The sequence below is a fragment of the Rattus norvegicus genome, chromosome 15 (genome assembly GCF_021556685.1).
Source record: "Rattus norvegicus strain SHRSP/BbbUtx chromosome 15, alternate assembly SHRSP_T2T, whole genome shotgun sequence".
Classification (NCBI taxonomy): Eukaryota; Metazoa; Chordata; class Mammalia; order Rodentia; family Muridae; genus Rattus; species Rattus norvegicus.
In genome coordinates, this window is record NC_141548.1 from 101,585,749 (window position 1) to 101,607,240 (window position 21,492).

Genomic DNA, 21,492 nt, shown 5'->3' on the forward strand with positions numbered 1-21,492 from the left:
GATGAAGGAGGCACATCTGTGATCTTGGTTCTTGAGATGCTGACGTGGGGAGGGGGGCTGGACTACAAGCTCAAGGCCAGGCCTGGGCTATATAGTGACATAGTTGAAACCTTGTCCCAAACAAGTCAGACAAGCAAAATAAACAATGTATGCATGTACGCATGCATGCATACACAGACACGCACACGTGTGCCGTGATCTTTGAATTTACAAACTGAGCCTAATGACTCAGTATATGACTGTCTGAGACTTACATCCCGTCTCTCTGGTGGGCAGAGAGAATTCCAACTCGGGATTTCACTTTCGATCCATCCCACTGGGTACAGTGGTATAAGAAAACAAATCTCCCTTGGAAGAAAACCAAGTCCTTCACGGGAAACAGAAGAGTACTGGGTGATTATGAGAAGGGTGTTCTCACCCAGGAATAAGCCCAGAAATTCTCATTTCTGGGGGGAAGGGAATATGTGCAGACATTGTAAAAGAAAACAACATCAGGATGTTCCGTGTAAAAACACAGCAAAAATAATAACAGGATGTTCCGTGCAATGGTACAGCACAACTTCAAGTGATCTGTGCACTTGTAAAGTAAGTTACCAATGTTCAGATGTACCTTATATGACAAGGATTAACACCATGCTGGGGTCATAATGTTGTGTCATTTGGCTTGGTGTTTTGTGCTCCACTACTGAGCTCTGACCCTAGCTTCAGCGCTGTGATGTGATAGGACAGTGCTGCTGTCTGACAGTATAAATTTTGCTGACGTTCTTTCAGATGTCATAAAAATCCTTGAGCTACATGTGGAGGCTTCGGATGGAAGCTCCAGGAACGTCTAATATCCGCAGGTGTCAAATTACACACGATAGAGCTGTGGAAACACGTGCCCTTGACATTCATGGGCCACACGTGTTTCAAATTAGATGGGGTTTTGGGATTGGGAAATATTTGCAGACATTTTATGGGGTGTGAACATTCCTAATCTGAAAATTCCAAGTCTCATAAGTATCCAAAATCAGAAACTTTCTGGGGCTGCAGAGCTAGCTCGACTGGTGCAGTGCTGGCCAGTCAATCACGAGGACTTGGATTTGATCACCAGAACTCACGTTTTAACCACGAGTTAGAGCACACACTGTTTCCCCAGCACGGGGAGGCAGAGACAAGAAGCCTACTTGCTGAGAACCAGGGCAATGAGAGACCATGTCTCTAAACACGAGGTGGACAGCTGTTCTGGAACAATACCAAGGCTGGCTTCGGCCGCCACATGCGTGTGCAGAAATGGGCACCCGCGGGGACACACACATACACTAAAGAATCACACCCATGGGTGCGTGAGGGTGAAACCCACTTACCTTCTTCCTTGAATTCCCGAGGGTTCACGGGGCCCCAGGCCCTCTGCACCTGGCTGCAGCTGAGATCCCGCTTTGAGGGTGGGGGCTCCCTCTTCCCTTTACTGCCCAGAGATTTTTCTTCCTCTAAGGATGATACATCCCAGTCCTCGTCATCAGCATCTGTGCACTGAAACACAAGAGAAGAATGTGAGCTTCCTAAAGAAATGGTGCCCCTCGTGGTTTAGGCTGAGCAGCTGGGCTGGCAGATGAGTTAGGAATGACATGGGGCGCCCAATCAGAGGCAGCTTCGCCAAGACAGGACGAGAATTTGAAACCGCAACTCGAAAGCTACAGAAGTAACTTTTTAAAAAAAAAATGCTGTTGATTTTTCTTTAAAAAAATTAATTTTGAATTTAAAAAGTCCTAGGATTTTTTTAAAGGATTACAGGGGGAGGTAACTCTGAAAGTCAGGGTGAGATGTGTCATCCAGGAGCCCTGCAGAGAGAGACCCTACCCCCACCCCGGCTAGAAGAACCACGAACCACGCTTCCACCAACCCCTTTCCAAAGGGTGACCTGCTGTCTTGATTGATGCAGCATTTTGTCATTTTCTTGGTTTGCGTTAACGCAAAAAAAGCAATAACTAAGGAAGGGAGTTCAACAGGCACTCCGAGTTCCTTGGGTGAACAGGCGGGGTTATCTACAGAATTAGAAGAATGGCTAGTATTGGGGAACACAGTCTACACCCCATCTGGCCAGGGTAGCAACAGCTGAGCTCCACTCAAGACACTCTGGGGGTAAGAAATGCCCCAGAACCTTCCAGGCCTCTTCTCCAGTGACTCTGACTCCTAGGTGGTGACAACCCTTAAAAGCCCCTATTTTCTTTCAGATGTCAGAAAAATCCTTGAGCTACGTGTGGGAGCTGTAGATGGAAGCTCCAAGAACGTCTAATATCTGCAGGTGTCAAACACACGATAGAGCTGTGGAAACACGTGCACTGGACAGCCATGGGCCACACGTGTTTCAAATTAGATGGGGTTTTGGGATTGGGAACATTTGCAGACATTTTATAAGGTATGAATACCCCTAATCTGAAAATTCCAATATTATTCAAAATCAGAAACTTTCTTTGTGGTTGCTTTGCTTTTGTTTGATTCTTTGTTTTCAAGACAGGGTTTCTCTGTGCAGCCCTGGCTGTCCTGAACTCTTCCTGTAGACCAGGCTGGCCTCAAACTCAGAGACATCTGCCTACCTCTACAGGAGTGCTGTGTGACCCGCCATGCCCCCAAACCTGGCATCTTTCTTTTGTGTGTGTGTGTGTGTGTGTGTGTGTGTGTGTGTGCATGTGTGTACGCATGTGTGTGCATGTGTGTGCATATGTGTATGTGTGTGCACATGTATGTGTGTGCATGTGTGTGCGCATGTGTGTGCATGTGTGTGCGCATGTGTATATGCATGTGTGTGCACATGTGTGCGTGTGTGTGCATGTGTGTGCGCATGTGTATGTGCATGTGTGTGCACATGTATGTGTGTGCATGTGTGTGTATGTGTGTAAGTGTGTGTGTGTGTGTGTGTGTGTGTGTGTGTGTGTGTATGTGTTTGAACCTATAGCTCCTGCAGGCTCAACTGAGCTACATCCAAAATCTGAAACTCAGAATTTTTAGTGGACGCCAGTGTTTAAAAAGTTTAGCATTTCAGGGCTGAAATTTGAGATCTTATATTGCTCAGTCCACAGCTGCTATCAGGCAGGGGTCTCTGCAACTATCCACGGGATGGGGAGAAACGCCACACTGAAAACAAACGAAGGCAGGGCATCTCCCTTTACCTCGTTCACTAATCACAACTGGCTTTTCCCTCAATCCAAAATGTTGCTTGCTACCTAGTTCCCCAAAGGGCGGATCCATTCGTTAGCCGGCAGTCTCACCTTTAGCTCTCGAAACTCTTCCTTTTTGATAGCCGCGTCAGCAGAGTTCGTCCCAGGAACTGGTTTATTCCTGTTGCCTTGGGGAAAAGGCATGCTCTCAACTTTCTCAGTCTGAATCTTAATGGAGGTTCCTGGAAGAGCCACAGATTCAGTCAAGAAGGGGGCTGAGCACTGAGATCTATGCAGCCCCAGACCCAAAGCAACCCCACTGTCAGCTCCGAAGGGGGCTCAGCTTTACACGGAATTATTTATTACTCAAATGAACTAGCTGGTAAACTCTGGGTTTGGGGAAAAAAAGGGGTTGGAGAGACAGTGATTCAGGGATTAAAAGTGCTTGCAGGTCCTGCAGATAACCTGGTGCACTGTCTGCAGATAACCCGGTGCACTGTCTGCAGATAACCCGGTGCACTGTCTGCAGATAACCCGGTGCACTGTCTGCAGATAACCCGGTGCAGGTCCTGCAGATAACCCGGGGCAGCTCCTGCAGATAACCTGGGGCAGCTCCTGCAGATAACCTGGTGCATTGTCTGCAGATAACCTTGTGTGGTGCCTGCAGATAACCCGGTGCATTGTCTGCAGATAACCCGGTGCAGGTCCTGCAGATAACCGGTGCAGTGTCTGCAGATAACCCGGTGCAGGTCCTGCAGATAACCGGTGCAGTGTCTGCAGATAACCTGGTGCAGTGTCTGCAGATAACCTGGTGCAGTGTCTGCAGATAACCCGGTGCAGCTCCTGCAGATAACCCGGTGCATTGTCTGCAGATAACCTGGTGCAGCTCCTGCAGATAACCTGGTGCATTTTCTGTAGATAACCTGGTGCAGTATCTGCAGATAACGTGGTGCATTGTCTACAGATAACCTGGTGCATTGCCTGCAGATAACCTGGTGCATTGTCTGTAGATAACCTGGTGCAGTGTCTGCAGATAACCCGGTGCATTGTCTGCAGATAACCCAGTGCATTGTCTGCAGATAACCCGGTGCAGGTCCTGCAGATAACCTGGGGCAGCTCCTACAGATAACCTGGTGCATTGTCTGCAGATAACCTTGTGTGGTGCCTGCAGATAACCCGGTGCATTGTCTGCAGATAACCCGGTGCAGGTCCTGCAGATAACCTGGTGCAGTGTCTGCAGATAACCTGGTGCAGTGTCTGCAGATAACCTGGTGCAGTGTCTGCAGATAACCTGGTGCAGTGTCTGCAGATAACCTGGTACATTGTCTGTAAATAACCTGGTGCAGTGTCTGCAGATAACCTGGTTCATTGTCTGTAAATAACCTGGTGCAGTGTCTGCAGATAACCTGGTGCAGTGTCTGCAGATAACCTGGTGCAGCTCCTGCAGATAACCTGGTGCAGTGTCTGCAGATAACCTGGTGCAGTTCCTGCAGATAACCTGGTGCATTTTCTGTAGATAACCTGGTGCAGTATCTGCAGATAACCTGGTGCATTGTCTGCAGATAACCTGGTGCATTGTCTGTAGATAACCTGGTGCAGTGTCTGCAGATAACCTGGTGCAGTTCCCAGCACCCATAGCACAGAGCTCACACCCACCTGTGACTCCAGTCCCAGGGGATGTGATGCCCTCGTCTGGCCTCTGCAAGTGTATGAACACACATGGGTGCATATACATACACACATACACATACATGTATACACATACACATAAAATTAAAAGGTGAATATATAAAATTCCCTTAAAAAAAGAAATTGCACGGCATGAGGTTACCTAGTTTCCACTCAAAATCACTGAAGGGTGGTCTCATTCAAACATAGCAACTTTGATTCAGTGGGCATCTTCCAACACAAGGTGTGGTTTTTACACGTATCCTTTGCATATGTAAAGGTTATGTGGAATACGATTAAACCTGCCGTGTCTAAAGTCTGTAATTTTAAAAGTATACTTTAAGAGACTGTCCGTTGGCTCTACCTTCCTGGGCAACGCCTCAGAAATCTCGCACTAGACGCTTGCCTCAATTACCCTGTCAAGCTCGGTGCATTAGGGCAGCCATTCTCATCCATCCCAGATTAACAGATTGAAGTTTGTTCTCTCAGAACATTCGCTGAGGCTCTCATCCCCACTAGCTTAAAATGCGATCTTGGTTGGAAGAGAAATACAGAGGAAACTGAGTTAAAGGGAAGTCACCGAGAGTGGCCTCAGGGGGCTGGGGAAGATGGCTTAGTCAGTAAAGTCCTGGCACACAATCATGAAGACCTGAATGCAATTCCCATCAGTCACATGAGCGCCAGGGGTGCAGTGCCTATAATCCCAGCGCTGGGGGAGGTGGACACAAGAGCATCCTCGGAGCCCAACAGTCAGCCAAATCAGCGAGCTCTGGGCTCAGTAAGAGACTGTGCTTCAAAAAACAAGATGCCCAACGCTGACCTTGGTCTTCTGCATATGTGTGCACATGTGTATGTGAGCAAATACACACATGCACGCATATATACATGGATGCACCAAATACACATACACACTCACCTAATTAAAAAGGGGTGGTCCATGAGTGATGGGAACAGTAAAACCTGGAAACCAGGACTGATATGAACTCGGAGGGGGTGGGATAAGATATGAAGATAGCAAGAAAGACAAGAGCCAGCACGAGAGAAAGTGTTCTCTTTCTCTTGTGGTCGCTCTCTAAGGAAAGGAACCCTGAATTTGTTTATCCAGCCTACAGAATATTGACACAATAACTTTCTGTTGTTTGAGTCTCTCAGCGTATGGCATTTTTGTTACAGCAGCTATGGGAAGCCCATACACTCAGACATCCCCAACTGGTTCTTCCCCTTCTACTTGAAGATGGGTGTCTCTCTACCAGCGCCTTTGGGATGAGCCCCATGGTCCCCCACACAATCCTAGCCCAGGTGCCCAGTGCCTGGTGCCCCGGGAGCGGAGATCACTGCCCTACATACACTTTAGAAGGGTTTTCAGGGGATCAGGGTTCACCTGTCAGCTTAGGAGAGAAGTCCGAGTCATCCATTTCACTTCCCTCCGTCCAGTCCGTGTCACTTCTGACAGCTCTCCTTCCAAAGTTACTCCTCTTGTTCTTAGGTGGCTGTGTGGGGAGTACGTCTGGGGAGCGGTGTGCCCGCATAAAGCCCTCTTCTTCCGGCTCCTCTTCTGAGCTGAAGGGAGGCGTCCTGTGTAAGTCAGAGCGAAATAGCGGTAAGTAAGGGGCGCTGTTCCCTCATTTCAGAACTTACTAGCTAGGTGTCCTTTTTTTTCCTTCCTTTTTGAAATTTGTTTTTTTTTTTTTTTTTTTTGGTTCTTTTTTTCGGAGCTGGGGACCGAACCCAGGGCCTTGCGCTTCCTAGGTAAGCACTCTAACCACTGAGCTAAATCCCCAGCCCCGAAATTTGTTTTTTTTTTTTTAATGACCGCACAACTGGCTGTATTTTGGAGTTTTCTTTCATACGTGCTCCATTTCCTCTTCCTCTCCCTTAGTCTCTCTCCTGCTCCCACTGCTGGGCCCCTCCCTCCCTACACCAGTCCCCTTTTGCTTTCACCTCACACACATCCTGTTCCCCACTTTTTTACTTCTCTCTCTTTTTTCCTCCGCAACATGCCTTAATACCTCTTTTTTCCCATTTTTGGTCTCTTTGCTAGTTTGATGACTGATAGGTCAAGCCCCTTCACACACACACACACACACACACACACACACACGTGCACACACATACACACACACGCACATGCACGCACACACGCACCCCCCATATCTACACATATAAAAATTAAAACCCAGGCCCTGCCTATGAGAGGCAACACTCAACATTTGTCTTTGTGCATCTGGAACACTTTGCTCGAGTAACTCTGAGCTCTAACAGTTTCCCGAGTAAAGCTCCATGCTGTGTGTGTGTGTGTGTGTGCCATACTTTCCTTACCATCTGTCTCTTGAGGGATATTTTCTGGCTATGTCACACAGTGAAGAAAGAAATCTGATTCTTTGAGTATCTTTGTGTGGTGCTTGCCCAGAAATGGAATGGCTGGGTCGTAGGGCAGTTCTAGTTTTAGTTTGTCCAGAATCCTCCACAGTGACGTGGCTGCCTTTAAAGTGTTACAGACCACCCTAGGTAGTTCCCGGAAACCACAGTATAGGGGACTCCCCTGTGCCCACAGACAATGAGGCAGTGAAGCTGAAGTCATGTGCAAGCCCGAGAGTGCACCCAGATCTGCTAACCAGGAAGCAGAGCTGTTAAATGGGCTGAAGTTCCCCTAAACCCAGATGTGTACAATCCCAACCCCTAAACCCAGATGTGTACAATCCCAACCCCTAAACACAGATGTGCACAGTCCCAACCCCTAAACACAGATGTGCACTGTCTCAATACTCTTAGCTCTTAAATGCCAAAGGAAAACACTTCTCAGTGATGGAAAAAGATTTCTACGACTACACTATTTTTTTTTTTTTTTTGGTTCTTTTTTTCGGAGCTGGGGACCGAACCCAGGGCCTTGCGCTTCCTAGGCAAGCGCTCTACCACTGAGCTAAATCCCCAACCCCTACACTATTTTTTTAACTTCCGACTTGGGGACTACCACCCCTATTTGAAAGTGAAATAGAAGCTCAGAGTGTCCACTTGAAGGAGGTTGTAGAAAGTCTAAATTCTGTATACCACATCTGCCCGTGCGGGTTGGTTGGCCACACACACCCCATGAAGCAAAGCTCCCTCCGTGAGGTTATGCTCATGAAAAGATGAGACGGTATCTATCACTGCTTCATGGTACCCAGGGAAGAGGGGTTTCACGGTATTGATATCTTCGGACTCAGGCAACGATGGCACTGAACCCTGAGTGTTGTTCAGAAGAAGTAACAGGAGAATCCCTGCAAGTTAGTGGATGCCTGCAAGTGCCGGGCCCCTCTTATATGTTCTCATTTAAAGTGATCCTAAGCCAGGGATGGTCTCCAACGCCTTTAACCCCAGTACAGAGTGCCAGAACCGGCTGACCCCAAGACACCATCCCCCCTACTTAAACGTGCTTATTAAGACATGACACTTACACTGGGAGGGGCTGCACCCGCATGACTCGGGGTGATCCTGTTTGTTAATGGATGTCATTGTGTGGAAAAGCTGAGTGACGTAGTAATTAATGAAGTCACAAATAACAACCAAAAGGAGGGACTCAAAAAGTAACCTTGATGAATAAGCACCGTGACTTCCCTTAACTGCAGTGGGCCCCTACTTCACCAAGAGAGCAACACTCGAAAACTTCACACCCGGCCCACCCAACCCTGGCACCTCTCCCAGTACTCACTTGGTAGCTGGAAACCTTCTGAGAAAATGACTTTCTTTGGTATTTTTCTTGAGTCTAAAAAAATAAATAAATAAATAAGGAGGTAGACAAGGGAATGATATAGTCAATACAAATGTGTATGGGAAAACACAAACTGTCTTTGGTCATCGATCAGAAACTACAAGGAAGTTGGGGATGAGTCTAGTTCATCGCTGCAGACTCAAGGCTTGTAGTCACTCACTTGACTTGTAGTGTCATGACATCCAGGGGCAGGAATCTGGGAAGGAACTGGGCCAAATGGAGTCAGAGGGCTGGCTCCCCATGATGGCATTGCTACCTGTGGTGGCTTGGGTGAAAATGGCCCCCATGAGCTCAAACATTTGAACGCTTAGTCCCCAGTTGGCAAAGGGGGAAGATTAGGAGGTGCGTCACTGGAGACAGGCTTTGAGGTTTCAATGACCCAGCCCTTCTTGGTTAGCTTTCTCCACATGTGCTTGTGGGCTGGGCTGTAAGAAAGCTCTCAGTGAAAGCTCCAGAGCCACGCCTGCCTGCCATGCCTGCCTGCCTGCCGCCATACTGCCGCCATACTGCCCTCTGTGATGGTCTTTGACTCTTAGCTCTCCAGACCCGTGAGCCCCAAATCGAATGCTTTCTTTATAAGTTGCTTTGGTAATAGTGCTTTGTCACAGCGACTGAAAAGTAACCATGGCACTGCCTCTGAAAGACGAAGGGACCAGAGCCTGTTCCCCGTGTGAGGACATAGGACACAATGGCTCTGGAGACAGAACTTGACCTCTGACACCCTGATTCTGAACTTCCAGCCTCCAACACAAATCCCTGTTGTTCTGCTGATCCAGTCCAGGATGTATGATTACAGCGACTTCAGTCGGCTATGGCAAAGCAGTGTTTTTGTTTTCCTTACAGTTGGAAATACTCACTTTGGGGCGGACGCTTTATCAGTGAACATAGTTTTCTGCCTGACCAACGGTCTGCTTCTGGGGGGAAGCTGGGTTGCTTTGGGTACTTCTTCGGGTGGAAAGGAGGCCATGGGAGGGGCATGGCGCCTATCTGGAAGAGAAGTATCCTTTGTGAGTCTCTGCTGCCTTTACAGTAAAGCGTAAAGTCTAACTAAACGTACACTATCCCTAAGTCACGGAAAAGAACAGGGCGCCTCTCAGGTCTGGGGTCCAGAACAAGGGCTTCATTATACTGATTTTCCCCCCTTTCTTTTGAGACAGGTCTCTTGTAGCCCAGGCTGGCCTTGCATCACTCCTGGTCTACCTGCCCTCACCTCCTGAGCACTAAGATTACAGGTAGTCATCCACCCCAAGGTGGGAGTCAGACCCAGCATCTCAAGTACAGGCAGTAAGAGAGCAGCCGGTGCCAAAGTCTACAAACGTGGGAAAGGCTGTCAAACTTGGCTCTCCTTTGTGGCTGTGGAGTGCCAGGCGGCAGCGGCGGGCTTACCTGAAGAGTGTGATGCTCTCTCTCCCATTTTACAGATCAGCTGATGCTCCAGGTTTTCTCGAATTTGCTGAATGTCGGGCACCTGTTTTGCTAGGTCGTGTCTGGCTACTTGCATGGCTTTAAGCGATCTATTCAAGATCTCGCATGGAATACCTTGGATATTCTGAAGGAGTAAGGTACTGTGTCAATCCCTTATCATCAACCTTGGAGGTTTCTCATCCGTAGACGTACGTCAGCAGTAACTCTGCTCTTTTGGGGTCCAGGGTCATTTACGGTATGGGATCTAGCATATAACAAACTCTCCTGGTTCTAAAAGGAGCTTGCAATACAGCTGTGCCTGTCTATGGCTGGTCAAGCCACAACAGAATGCAAGTGAAGCCACCAGGACTAGAGGAATCCCAAGAAGAAAGGCTGTCAGAGGCCCTGGCCTTCAGAGAACGGTGAAGGGGGTTGGGCAGGCGCTCAGCTGCGCTCTCATGAAGACTGGCATTAGCATGTCAGTCAGTGGCAACTGAGGACGCCTTGTGAGAAAGACAGGACAGCAGGATAGAAGTAGACATGTCCCACGGGCTCACCCTATAAAGATTTGTGTGACAAGACCAAAGAGAAGAAACTGAGTGCCAACCTTGGAGCTCGGCACTCATCCGCAGAGAGGAGAGCTGTGCAGTTATGGGCGTGTCTTGTACAGCTGAAGTATGTTAGTGTGAATTCAGAGGTGACCGAGGGACTCTGTAGCTGACGGGGACGCAGGCAGAAGGGAAGGTACTCTTACTTCCAGGGTTGGTTCTGCACTAATGCCCCACTCATGAGCACTTCCTCTCCCCAGTCTCCCTTCACCTCCCCTCTCTTCTGTGCTCCCTGTCATGACCCCACACGGCCCAGGAGGGAGGTGTCTGTCACCAGAGAAGTGTCATGTCCACGCTTCCTCTATCCTCCGCTGTTCCTCTGATCTGCCCAATGTCTTCTGGTCTCTTCAGAGGGTCAAGGACTTCTTACACTTTCTTTAATCGTCAGGGTTAATGTCTGCCTTCCTACACCTTGTAGTTAGTGGGGAGGATCTGATGTCATACAGCTGTCGGCCTTTCCTAATTAACACCCAGAATTTCGAATAGTTTCCACCAGTGTCCCAAACATGGCTGATCCAGAAGTGGGAGTGTCTTTCTAAAGAGCAATAGGAACTGGCAAGCGTTTGAAGTAGTAACACTAGCGTTGCACAAGCACGGCCCATCAAGGCAGGGGAAGGCCAGGCTCCTATGGTCAAGTCAGTGTGAATGAAGTGAAGTCTGCTGACTCGAAAGTCAGTGTGAATGAAGAGTTAAACAAGGAAAAGTCACTGAAGGTCCAAAGCAGATCTGGACGCATGCAAGGGTTTCCACGTGACAGAAGCGTGATTTCGAATGAACGGGGAAACCAGGGTCACACAAGCAATGATATCAACTCCATCAACTGGAAATCGAGTCAAACTTATCTAATCCTGAACCAACGTGAGTGCATATGTGTACATGTGCACTCACACACGCACACATGCACGCAGAGGAAACAAGCAGAAATGTTTCCAAGCACTAGGTGAAAAACCATAAATGAGGCTCTGATCAAAATTAAAACCCAGGAAACCCATGGGAACGGCAAGCACAGAAATCTAGTCTCAAGAGCGTCTGTATAGGAACCGTGACACTGTACAGATGTCTCTGATTTCCCTGGCCTTAGCAGGGCTAAGAATCCCCACAGAGAGTCTATGTGGAGATTACAGACTGACGGTACTAACAACTGACTGAAGACCTGGAGTGATTGAGCCCTTCTGCCCGTTGAGAGGGAGCGTAGATTGGCGCATTTGATAAAACGATTCAGCTGCAGCTATGACGTTAAACACGGCTGCCTCTTCACCCAGCAATGCCATTCCTAGAAATGCTTCCAAGAGGGAAATGATGCCTGTCTTGATTGCCTATGCTCACAGAAAAGGCGTAGTAGTTCAGAGTCACACAGGAACCTGGCACAGCCACTCTCAAAAGGAGCGTTAAAACTCCAATGCGTTTAGATGCTATAGTAGAGTAAATACAGGCCAGACTGCTCGCGCACGAAACAGACGAGAAGCATCGTCAGAGGAGGCAAGACGCAGAATACTATGCAGCACCCAGACGCACCCTCGGGCTCCTCCAGCTGCGGGAACCTAGCCCAGTTTCCCTCTGAAACAAATCATAATGACATTGACGCTGAGTCCTACTCCCCCGCCTATGAGTAAGTCTGGATTTGTTGAGGTCTTAGACACACACCAGGTTCTAGCGAGTGTCACGCAGGGCTCTGCTAACCTGAGTCATCTTAGCGTCTAGTCTCCGAATTCCGACAGGGTGAAGAAGTCTGTTCTTCTCTCTGTGTGTCCTGATTTTGAAAGTGGAATCTAAAGGAGCGAATGTCCAGAAAACGAGGGACGTACCTCGCTGATCCCGAAGCTTCTCAGTTTATTCCCCAGCTCCTTCTCCAGGTTGGTCCTCAGCTCCTTAGGGGTCGGGTTGGTATTTGGCGTTTTCCTTACATGCGTCTTTTTATTTGTTTTCTGCTCATTTTCTCGCCCTGAAGAAGAAGAAGAAGATTTAAAGAGAATTATACAAACCCATTCCAAGCAGAAAATCAAAACGCGCAGCTTTAAGGCAGGAAGTAAACGTCTGTAAAGATGTTGAGGTCTTGACTAATTTCATAAGGCTTAGGTATCTCAGCTTCTGTAAGTCTCCCTCAGAACATGAGTGACTTCTGAGACTCCTTACTGCTCACCCGCATTAGAGTTGATCGACTTAAGAGGTAAATAGAATATATATTTCTTTAATGTTTTATCAGTGGGAGTATTTCCCAAAATGTCCCTAGGCTTACTTAGAATTTATCTTAGGGAGAGAAGAGGTCCAATTTGTTTTAAATTTCTTTAAGTTTTGAGGAGATAACTTAGTGAATGCTAAGGCACACCACTTTGCTGTCTAGTCAGCCAGGGTAGGGCTCCCAGACTCTCCGTGCTAACACTGGAGCTAGTAAGTAAAAAGTTAGAGGCAACTCGTAAAGACACATGAAAATATACCTCATTAAAAAAGACACGTTTTTCAGAAGTGCCAATGATTAACGCAGCAACGCCAAGACTCGGACATATGTACCACGTAGATATTATGAACAGGACTGGTTTAGTCAATTTTCAGTTTGTATTTGTAGCTTTATAAAAATAAGAAAGAGTGGTAAAATCCCAGGAAGCCCAGGAGTTATAAGAACTACTAAAATTTTACATGTTATGGCTGAAGTGCTCAGCAGTCTCGAGCACACGTTGCTCTTCCAGAGGTTCTGGGTTCAGATCCCAGTGACCGCGTCAGGCAGCCAATTGCTGCCCATAGCTCTCCCTCCAAGGGACTCCAGCGCCCTCCTCTGGCCTTTGCAAGCATGGCACTCACAATGACAAACTACAATAGGACGTTTTTTTGAAGATTACAGAACCTCCCCTCCTGACAGAAGTGGTTAAGAACGGAACCCTCATATTGATTACCGAATAGCTTCCTCCTTAAGAGGTGATAAATGGTGAAGCATTATTCCCGGTAAGAAAAAAATTACTGATCAGGGGGAAATATGTCAGTGGATGTGTATATATAGTAGTTTGCATATACATATGTATATATATATAAATTATTTGGAAGGAAACTTTTGCATTACTCCTTTTGGTCTTCATTAACAGAGCAGGTGTTCTTGTCCTAATTTGTCTAAACGGCATGCTTTCGGAAATGACGTCAAACATTAGAAACCACTCCTTGTCAAACTGACTGTTCCCAGCACTCAGGAGGCAGAGGCATGCGGATCTCTGTAAGTTCGAGGCTACTCTAGTTTATGGAGTGAGTTCCAGAGCAACGAGGAGCTGCACAGAGGCCCCGTTAGAAGAAAACAAACAAAACAAAGTCCCACAAAGAACCCTGATTGTTTACAGCAGACACCTGGGGTCACGGGGCTTGGGGAGGACGCAGACTTCAAGCACAGCTGGAAAACATGAAATCCGGCCTCAGAAAGCAATGATATACACTTTCTCGTAAAGTTTAAAAAAAGATATGTAAAAGTGATTTTTTTTTAGGAATGCCAAAAAGAAATATGTAAGCAAAAATAATTTATCAACTCAGTCCTATGACAGCTCCCACATTGCATGCACACTGAAGGTATTTCCTCTATTTCGTCCCCAGTGCTTACATCCTGTGTTCATTTTTGACATTAAGAGAGATTAGGGGACCGGGCTACCGCTCCCAGGTAGAACCCTTGTCTAGCGTGTGCAAGCTCTGAGTTCCAGTATTTGGAGATGGAAACTGTACTCATTCATTTCAGACTAACACGGTGAGACAGTTACTCTGGCACAGTTTCACATCATCAGGTATACGATACAGGAGTCACTCTGTCATCCAGTCAGGGAGTATCTGTACTGAAATAAAGGAGCTTTGCTTTTAAGTTTCCTGACATAAGAGGTTTCTTATTAACTTACCTGCATACAGCCTCCACAAAGCATAAGATTTAGGAACACTAGGGGAACAAGATAACATGGTACAGTATATCACACAGGTCGAATCTACAGCCCTCATATAAGGGTCGCTCTTGCTTTGGGTATGGTGTGTGGTATGGCACAGGCTTGTACTTCCGAGGTCTAGATCTGAGTAAACAAGTAAACCTCAGAGCTCTGTTACCTTTTTCCTCCTCTGAAGAAAGTTCTGCTATTGGTTCCAGTATGTGTGAAGAGAACACTTGCTCTGTTAATGAAGAAAAAGAGGGGTCATACAAATACATCTGCTTGCCTCCAAGTAATTTATACAGACATACATACATATACACAAACTACTGTATGCACATATCCACTGATATATTTTGCCTAAATAGCAAAGATCTACTGGGAAAATACTAAGGCAGTGACTTCTGATTTTATTATTTTAGTCTATTTATTTATTCCTTTTCTTTAAAAGATAGGATCTTATGGAGTCGAGCTAGCCTTGAACTCTCTGTATAGTGAACAGTGACCTTGAACCTTGATCCTGCCTCCACCTCCTAAATGGGTGAGTTGGGAGCACGATTCGCCGTGCCTGGCTGAGGCAGAAACAACTGATCACTTCTCCAGGAACTCTCCAATTTCTAGGTACTCTATAGAACTTCAAATGCCACTTTAAAATTATATATTTTAAGGATTTAAGTTTTAAATCTCTCACTCATTCATCTCTTGCTGACATGAAATGCAACTTCAAAAATACTTTCCCATGAGCCACCTGTCTGAAATACAACAGTAGAGATAAAGTGAAATAGAAGCCGGAACTTCCAAGAGGGATGTATTAGCCTGGATAGCTCACACCTTTGCCTGGCCGCCTGCCGGAACCCTTGACTGTTGGCTAGGAGAAGCTGGCAAAGATTAAGACCCAGAATGTGAAGCAGCGCAGGTGAGCAGCAATACAGAGACACGGTCTTGCAGATATTCAAGGCTCCCAACTCCGGCTCTGTCCTAGAGAGCCCCGGGGCGAGGCCTTAGAGTAGGGTGAAGTGGAGAGAGCTGTCCCATCTCACCGAGGACATGAGCTGGAGACTGGGAAATACGATCTCTGGTCGACTTCTACCAGGGACATGCTATCCGCCGCCTGCATGAGGAAATCTGCCAGGAGCTCAATCAAACCAACCAATCAACCTTAGGAAGGGAGGAAGGTGCCGTGACAGCATTCAGGATATAGGCACAGGCAACAGGCACCCGTGGGATACACGGCTCACCCACCTGCAGCTCAGAGACCACAGAGCACTTTTCCCCCTGACATTGTACTCTCCTCTTGGATGTGGAGGCCATTTCACTCTGTCTTACCCTCCAGAATGGTGTTTACTCCAAGACTGAGGCCTTCCATCCTTCAGGAAAGCTCCTTAACCAGGACCTTACAAAGAGCTCCAGGAAGTTCCTGAACTGACCAGACTCACTAGGCTCCTCCCCCACCGCAGTGGGCAGGAAGAGCTGAGAGTCTTTCTCGGACAGAGTTAAGCTGTGAAGACCCTCAGACAAGGCAAGCTACGAAAGAAGACTCTGAGGCCAGACCAGCTGCCGGGGAGAAGCAGAAACCATCAGGGCTTCCCAGAAGAAGTCTAGAACCGAGTCACGTGGAGAGGACTCTCTAACAGGCTGAGTTCCCTGCAGGCTGTGGAGTGCGCTCCAGGTATTTGTTCAGAGCATTTGTGAGCTATCACCAATGCTGAGGTGGCCCTCGGTGCCTGAATCATCTCTGCTCCTGCAAGGAACCCCAGCTTTTAGGGAAGGGCTTTTATGTCCACGGTTACCAATATCCCAAGCTGCTCTTCACAATCTTTCTCTTTGTACTTACTCTGGCCAAGCCACTGTCTTCACAACCCAGCTCTCCAATCTGTCATGCCCAACCTCAAGGACATTCCAAGAGTACACATGTCCACAGAAACATCTGGACAAGTAGAGACTGGTGCTTTAGTCCTCCTTGAACAGTCAGGACCAACATTATCTCCCTCCAGCCTCTTCTGCATTCTGTATGCTCAGCTAAGTGATTAACTGAGTCACTACTACAGTCAGTGTTTGCCCGTTACCCTTTCTGCCGTTGTCTACCCTACCTAGGATGCCATACCAACGAGTTCATCCTTGCCTCCATGACTCAAATGGCCAGAGGTTGACAGCCCACACCACCACAGTCTATCCATTCCCTTGTAACACAATGGCAAGTATTTGGTTATTTTGTAGACTGCAAATTCCTCAAGGACAGACTTTGTTTCCCTTTATCCCCCAGGCTGTTGCCTTGCACATACAGCTGTAACCTCTGTTGCTGCAGGTGGTCTGTGACAAGAAGGAAGGCAAATAGCACAAGGGACAGCTAGAGAACTGCTACAGTTACAAGAAGCATCTATCCTATGCTTCAGAGGCTGAAGTTGGATCATGAGGCCAGCCTGGACTACATAGCAAGACCCTCGGATGACAAGAGTGTCCATTAAAAAGTACAAAAGGTTTGCAGGGTACAAAAAAAAAGATGGCAGCTACATCCTAACATTTCTCTTTCTAACTGTACCTAATAATGGCCACCTGGAAGAGATCAAACCCAGTCTTATTTAGATGGTCCTGTCCTGCTTCTCCAACACTGTGTGGACCAGTGGTATGCAGAGAGGAAACCATCTTTCTTCCCTGTAAGAGCTATAAGACACCAGAATTCCAGAATCTATTACCTGTCAACTATGGAACAACTGAGTATTGCTGCCCCCAAAACACTATCCCAAGATATAAAGTATTCTTGAAAATACTATGACATCTGATACAAATGTTTCTGCCTCTGGAAAACCAATTGTAACATCCTGACAGACTGAGGACCACTTCCCCATTTTTAACTTTGTATTGTGATGACTCTGTTCAGGTATACCACCGAGAACTGGGAACATAAACAATCTGAAGGTCTCAACTGTAGGTAGAAGTCATCAGGTGTCTGTCACCTTTGGAAAAGTGACTGCTTTGCAACTTCGCAGAGGGACATTTTGCCCAGTGGGGCCCACATAGACAGCTGGTGTATGGGTCAGGATAATAGCAATCAAGTGTACTTTATATCACATGTATTGCATTTTAATATCACAATCAAGTCACAACCCCAGAGGCAGCTTGTTCTCCAGTAGCGAAAAATACTATTAATTTAAAAGGAAAAAGTACTTGCATGTAGCCTAGGCTGATCTTTATCTGGGAGCCGTGGATGGGAAGTGGTCTCTTAGTTCTTCTGTAAACCTCCTGACCACCTTAGAACTAGAATTCACTGCTTTTGTCTCCAGTGTGGGTAGCTAAGTCAAAAGCCAGAGAGCCATCTTGGTTCCCACTTCTACCTCCACTGCATCAGGACAGAAGTATTGGCCTTGCTGACCCATGGAATTCACAGTGAGTTCTGTGAAGGTGGACAGGACAGCTTGTCCCCTCCTCAACGTGGTCCATATCCCACGGCTGACAGAGACTGACACAGGAGTGTAATTCCCTTACCACGCCTTGCCTCCGTGGCGGACAATTCTAGAGTATCCATTGGCTTTGCACTGGGATCTTTGAGGCCTGCCCTGAGCTGAGGGAACTCAACATCCCTTCCGCCTGAACCTGCTTTCCTCTTCCTAGGCATTTAAGCTTTAAGCCTCGGAATGGGTCCCAGAGAATTCCCGACCAAGGTAGTTAGCAAATCATGGGACAGAACAAGAGATGGAGGATAAAGGGGCCAATTAATGTGGATCGCTCCATGACTAATGTTTTCCTTTCCCCACCACAGTAGAGGCCAGCATTCCAGAAGTGCCAGCCGAGGACATCAGTGGCCTCTGGCCAAGTCTCCCCCAGATCCTCCTGCTCTGTGACCAGCCCAGGCTGTTGGCCCCTTTGCCAGGTCTGGCTAGCATTTTAAATCTTAGAAGATGCCAGGAAGGAGCCATGATGGGCCTTGTCAGGGCAGAGTCCACAGGGCAGACGACCGTGTTAGAACCTCAGAAACCATGTGAAAACAGGAGAAAACATACTTCACAAAGTCACTTCCGACCTCCCTAAGGAGGCCATGGCATGCACACCAGTTGCCCATCCCCACCTTGTACACAAACATCAACAATAATACATTAAAAATATTTTGAAAAGAGAGTGTGCTCTCATATACTATGACCCAGAAGGCTAAGGACAGATAGAAAGGAAAGGAAGTTCAAAGGTCTACTGCCAGAGAGCGGCAGACGGTTTTAAAACAACGTGAAAAATAGAATTTGGACCTCTGGTCTGGTTCCTAAGTGATCTGGTTCCTAAGGGGATTACTTCCTTAGGGAGGCGAATATTAAGTAGGAGGCTGGTTAAGAGAACGGATTCTGCAGCCTGGGTGCAGAACTGATTTCGCTATAGAGGCAGGCCAGACTCCTACCCCCAAGAAGATAGGCTCACCTTAAACCATGCTAATAACAGGGATGGAATAACTGAGCCCCTCTACTGGGGGCCTCACTGAGTCAGCTACTGCTAACGTGTACACTCTGCGTACTGCAGTTCCAAGACAGGACAGAAAGGAGTTTGAGGGACAGAATGTTCAAAAAAGGGTTTGCCAATTAGACAAGATGGATGAAGCAAAGAAGTGCAGGCAGACAGGAGCCGGATGTAGATCTCTCCTGAGAGACACAGCCAGAATACAGCAAATACAGAGGCGTATGCCAGCAGCAAACCACTGAACTGAGAACAGGACCCCTGTTGAAGAAATCAGAGAAAGAACTGGAAAGCTTGAAGGGGCTCGAGACCCCATATGAACAACAATGCCAAGCAACCAGAGCTTCCAGGGACTAAGCCACTACCTAAAGACTATACATGGACTGACCCTGGACTCTGACCTCATAGGTAGCATTGAATATCCTAGTAAGAGCACCAGTGGAAGGGGAAGCCCTGGGTCCTGCTAAGACTGAACCCCCAGTGAACGTGATTGTTGGGGGGAGGGCGGCAATGGGGGGAGGATGGGGAGGGGAACACTCATAAAGAAGGGGAGAGGGAGGGGATAGGGGGATGTTGGCCCGTAAACTGGGAAAGGGAATAACACTCGAAATGTAAATAAATACTCAAGTTAATAAAAAAAAAGTTAAAAGACGAAGAAGAAGAAGAAGAAGAAAGAAGAAGAAGAAGAAGAAGAAGAAGAAGAAGAAGAAGAAGAAGAAGAAGAAGAAGAAGAAGAAGAAGGGTTTGCAAGAAACAGTAAACTCGAACCCTTTCCATCAAATACTAAAAATCCTTCTGCTTAGGACAAGGAATTCAAATTTTTTTATCTCCCCCCACCTTGTAAGACTTTTTTTTTTTTTACAAGTATTTTAATCCCCACCCCCAACCGATAAAACTTTATTTACACGAAGGTCCTGTTGCACTCTGGGATTAAAGCATCTGACCCTTCCTTCATTTCCTGTCCATCATTTCTTTTAAGACTAGCCGATCAAATAAGACTGGGAGCTGGGACCCCAGCCAGTGAGGAGAAGACGCTGTCCCCACCTGCTAGAATAGGAGCTGAGTGCCCTCCTGACTAGTGTTCTGCTGGTCTGACTCTACTCTTTTGATTAAGTTTTGTCTTGTCCAGACACTAAATATACATACACTATATGTATAGTTGAGATAATTTTCTCATATTTTCATATTAAGCCAATTTGTTCAAGTATAACATGCATTGTGTCTATCATTAGTGTGAATGAGAAAAAGATCCTGTGTAAATGAGAAAAATACCCATAAGTGATAAGATCCAGAGGTAGGTTTCACACCATGATTCAATACTTCTCCATGATCAGTCATGGTTTAAAGGCTCATTATCAAAGACCATATGCATTGACCACAGTATGTATGAAGGCAAAAAGGTCTAAATTTAGTTCCCTTGTGGACTTAAGCCTACTCTTTTGTTTGTTTGAAGTAGAGGCTCCCTATGTAGTCCTGGCTAGTCTCAAATTTGCTATGTAGATCAGGCTGGCCCTAAACTTATAGTATTCCTCCAGATTCTGCCTCCCAAGTGTTGGGATTTCAGACATGAATCACTACGCCCAGTTCATGCCTACTCTTTTTTCAAAAATATTTTTTTAAACATTGATCGCTTAGCACTCTAGTTCTTGCATGATTTTATATGCATATGTATATGTGTGTGTGTTCCTGTGTGCATATGTGCTTATGTGTTGTGTGTATGCATGTGTGCTTATGTTCATGTGTTCTGAATGTATGTGTGCATGTGTGTATTCATGTGTGGGTGCATGAGTGTGCATGTATGTGTGCATGTGTATACTCATGTGTGCTTCATGTGTGTGTGCATATGTGTGTGTATGTGTCTATGTGTATGTGTGTTCATGTGTGTGTGTATGTAAGTGTATGCACATATCCTGCATGTGTGTACAAGTGTATTGCATATATGTGCATGTGTGCACATGTGTGCTGTGTTCTGTGCATATGTGCATGTGATGTACGTGTACATGTGTATTCGTATGTTCATGCATGTGTGTTCGTGTGTGTGTGTGTGTGTGTGTGTGTGTGTGTGTATGTGTGTGTAAGCGTGGGTTTGAGTGCATGGCATGCATGGGAGGTCAGAGGACAGTTTGGGTCTCAGTCCTCATCTCCCACCTTATTTTCACACAGTCACTTCTTTACTGCTTTGGGCCTCGGGCTGCTGGCCAGGGAGTTTCCGTGGACTCTCCTAGCTCCGATATTACTTCAGTAGCACTGGGGTTACAGAGGTGAGTTCTGGAAATTCAAACTCTTGCTAATCCCCACACTTGCATGGCAAGTGCTTTATCTACTGAGCCACCTCAGCTACTTCATCAGAGGACAGTGATTATTAGATTCTACGCCGTTGGTAGATGAGGCAGGAAAAGGTGGTACCTTTGTAACGCACGAAAACACAAAGATCAGAGGATTAGAAACGGCAAGAAGCCCAATTCAACAGGAGGAGCACCACAGCTGCAGACAGCCATCGGTCTACCAGAGCGTGATCGTAATCTCAATGTCCTGGCTGAGGACCAGGTTCTGGTAGGGACTTCACCCCTGGGGCCTGGTCCAGTTTGTTGCCCTTGGTTTCTATCTTTTTT

General features: G+C 46.9%; 1 protein-coding gene across 22 annotated transcripts in view; it reads right to left on the reverse strand.

The window, feature by feature from the left end:
• Positions 1-21,492, reverse strand: part of Dzip1 (DAZ interacting zinc finger protein 1) — a 52,173-nt gene that overhangs the window by 2,300 nt on the left and 28,381 nt on the right. For all 22 annotated transcript variants that reach the window (NM_001427239.1, XM_087586357.1, XM_087586353.1 and 19 more), the window contains 8 exon segments: positions 1,347-1,512; positions 3,249-3,379; positions 6,187-6,380; positions 8,494-8,547; positions 9,411-9,540; positions 9,940-10,102; positions 12,371-12,507; positions 14,625-14,687. In NM_001427239.1, coding sequence (NP_001414168.1) covers positions 1,347-1,512; positions 3,249-3,379; positions 6,187-6,380; positions 8,494-8,547; positions 9,411-9,540; positions 9,940-10,102; positions 12,371-12,507; positions 14,625-14,687 — 1,038 coding nt within the window.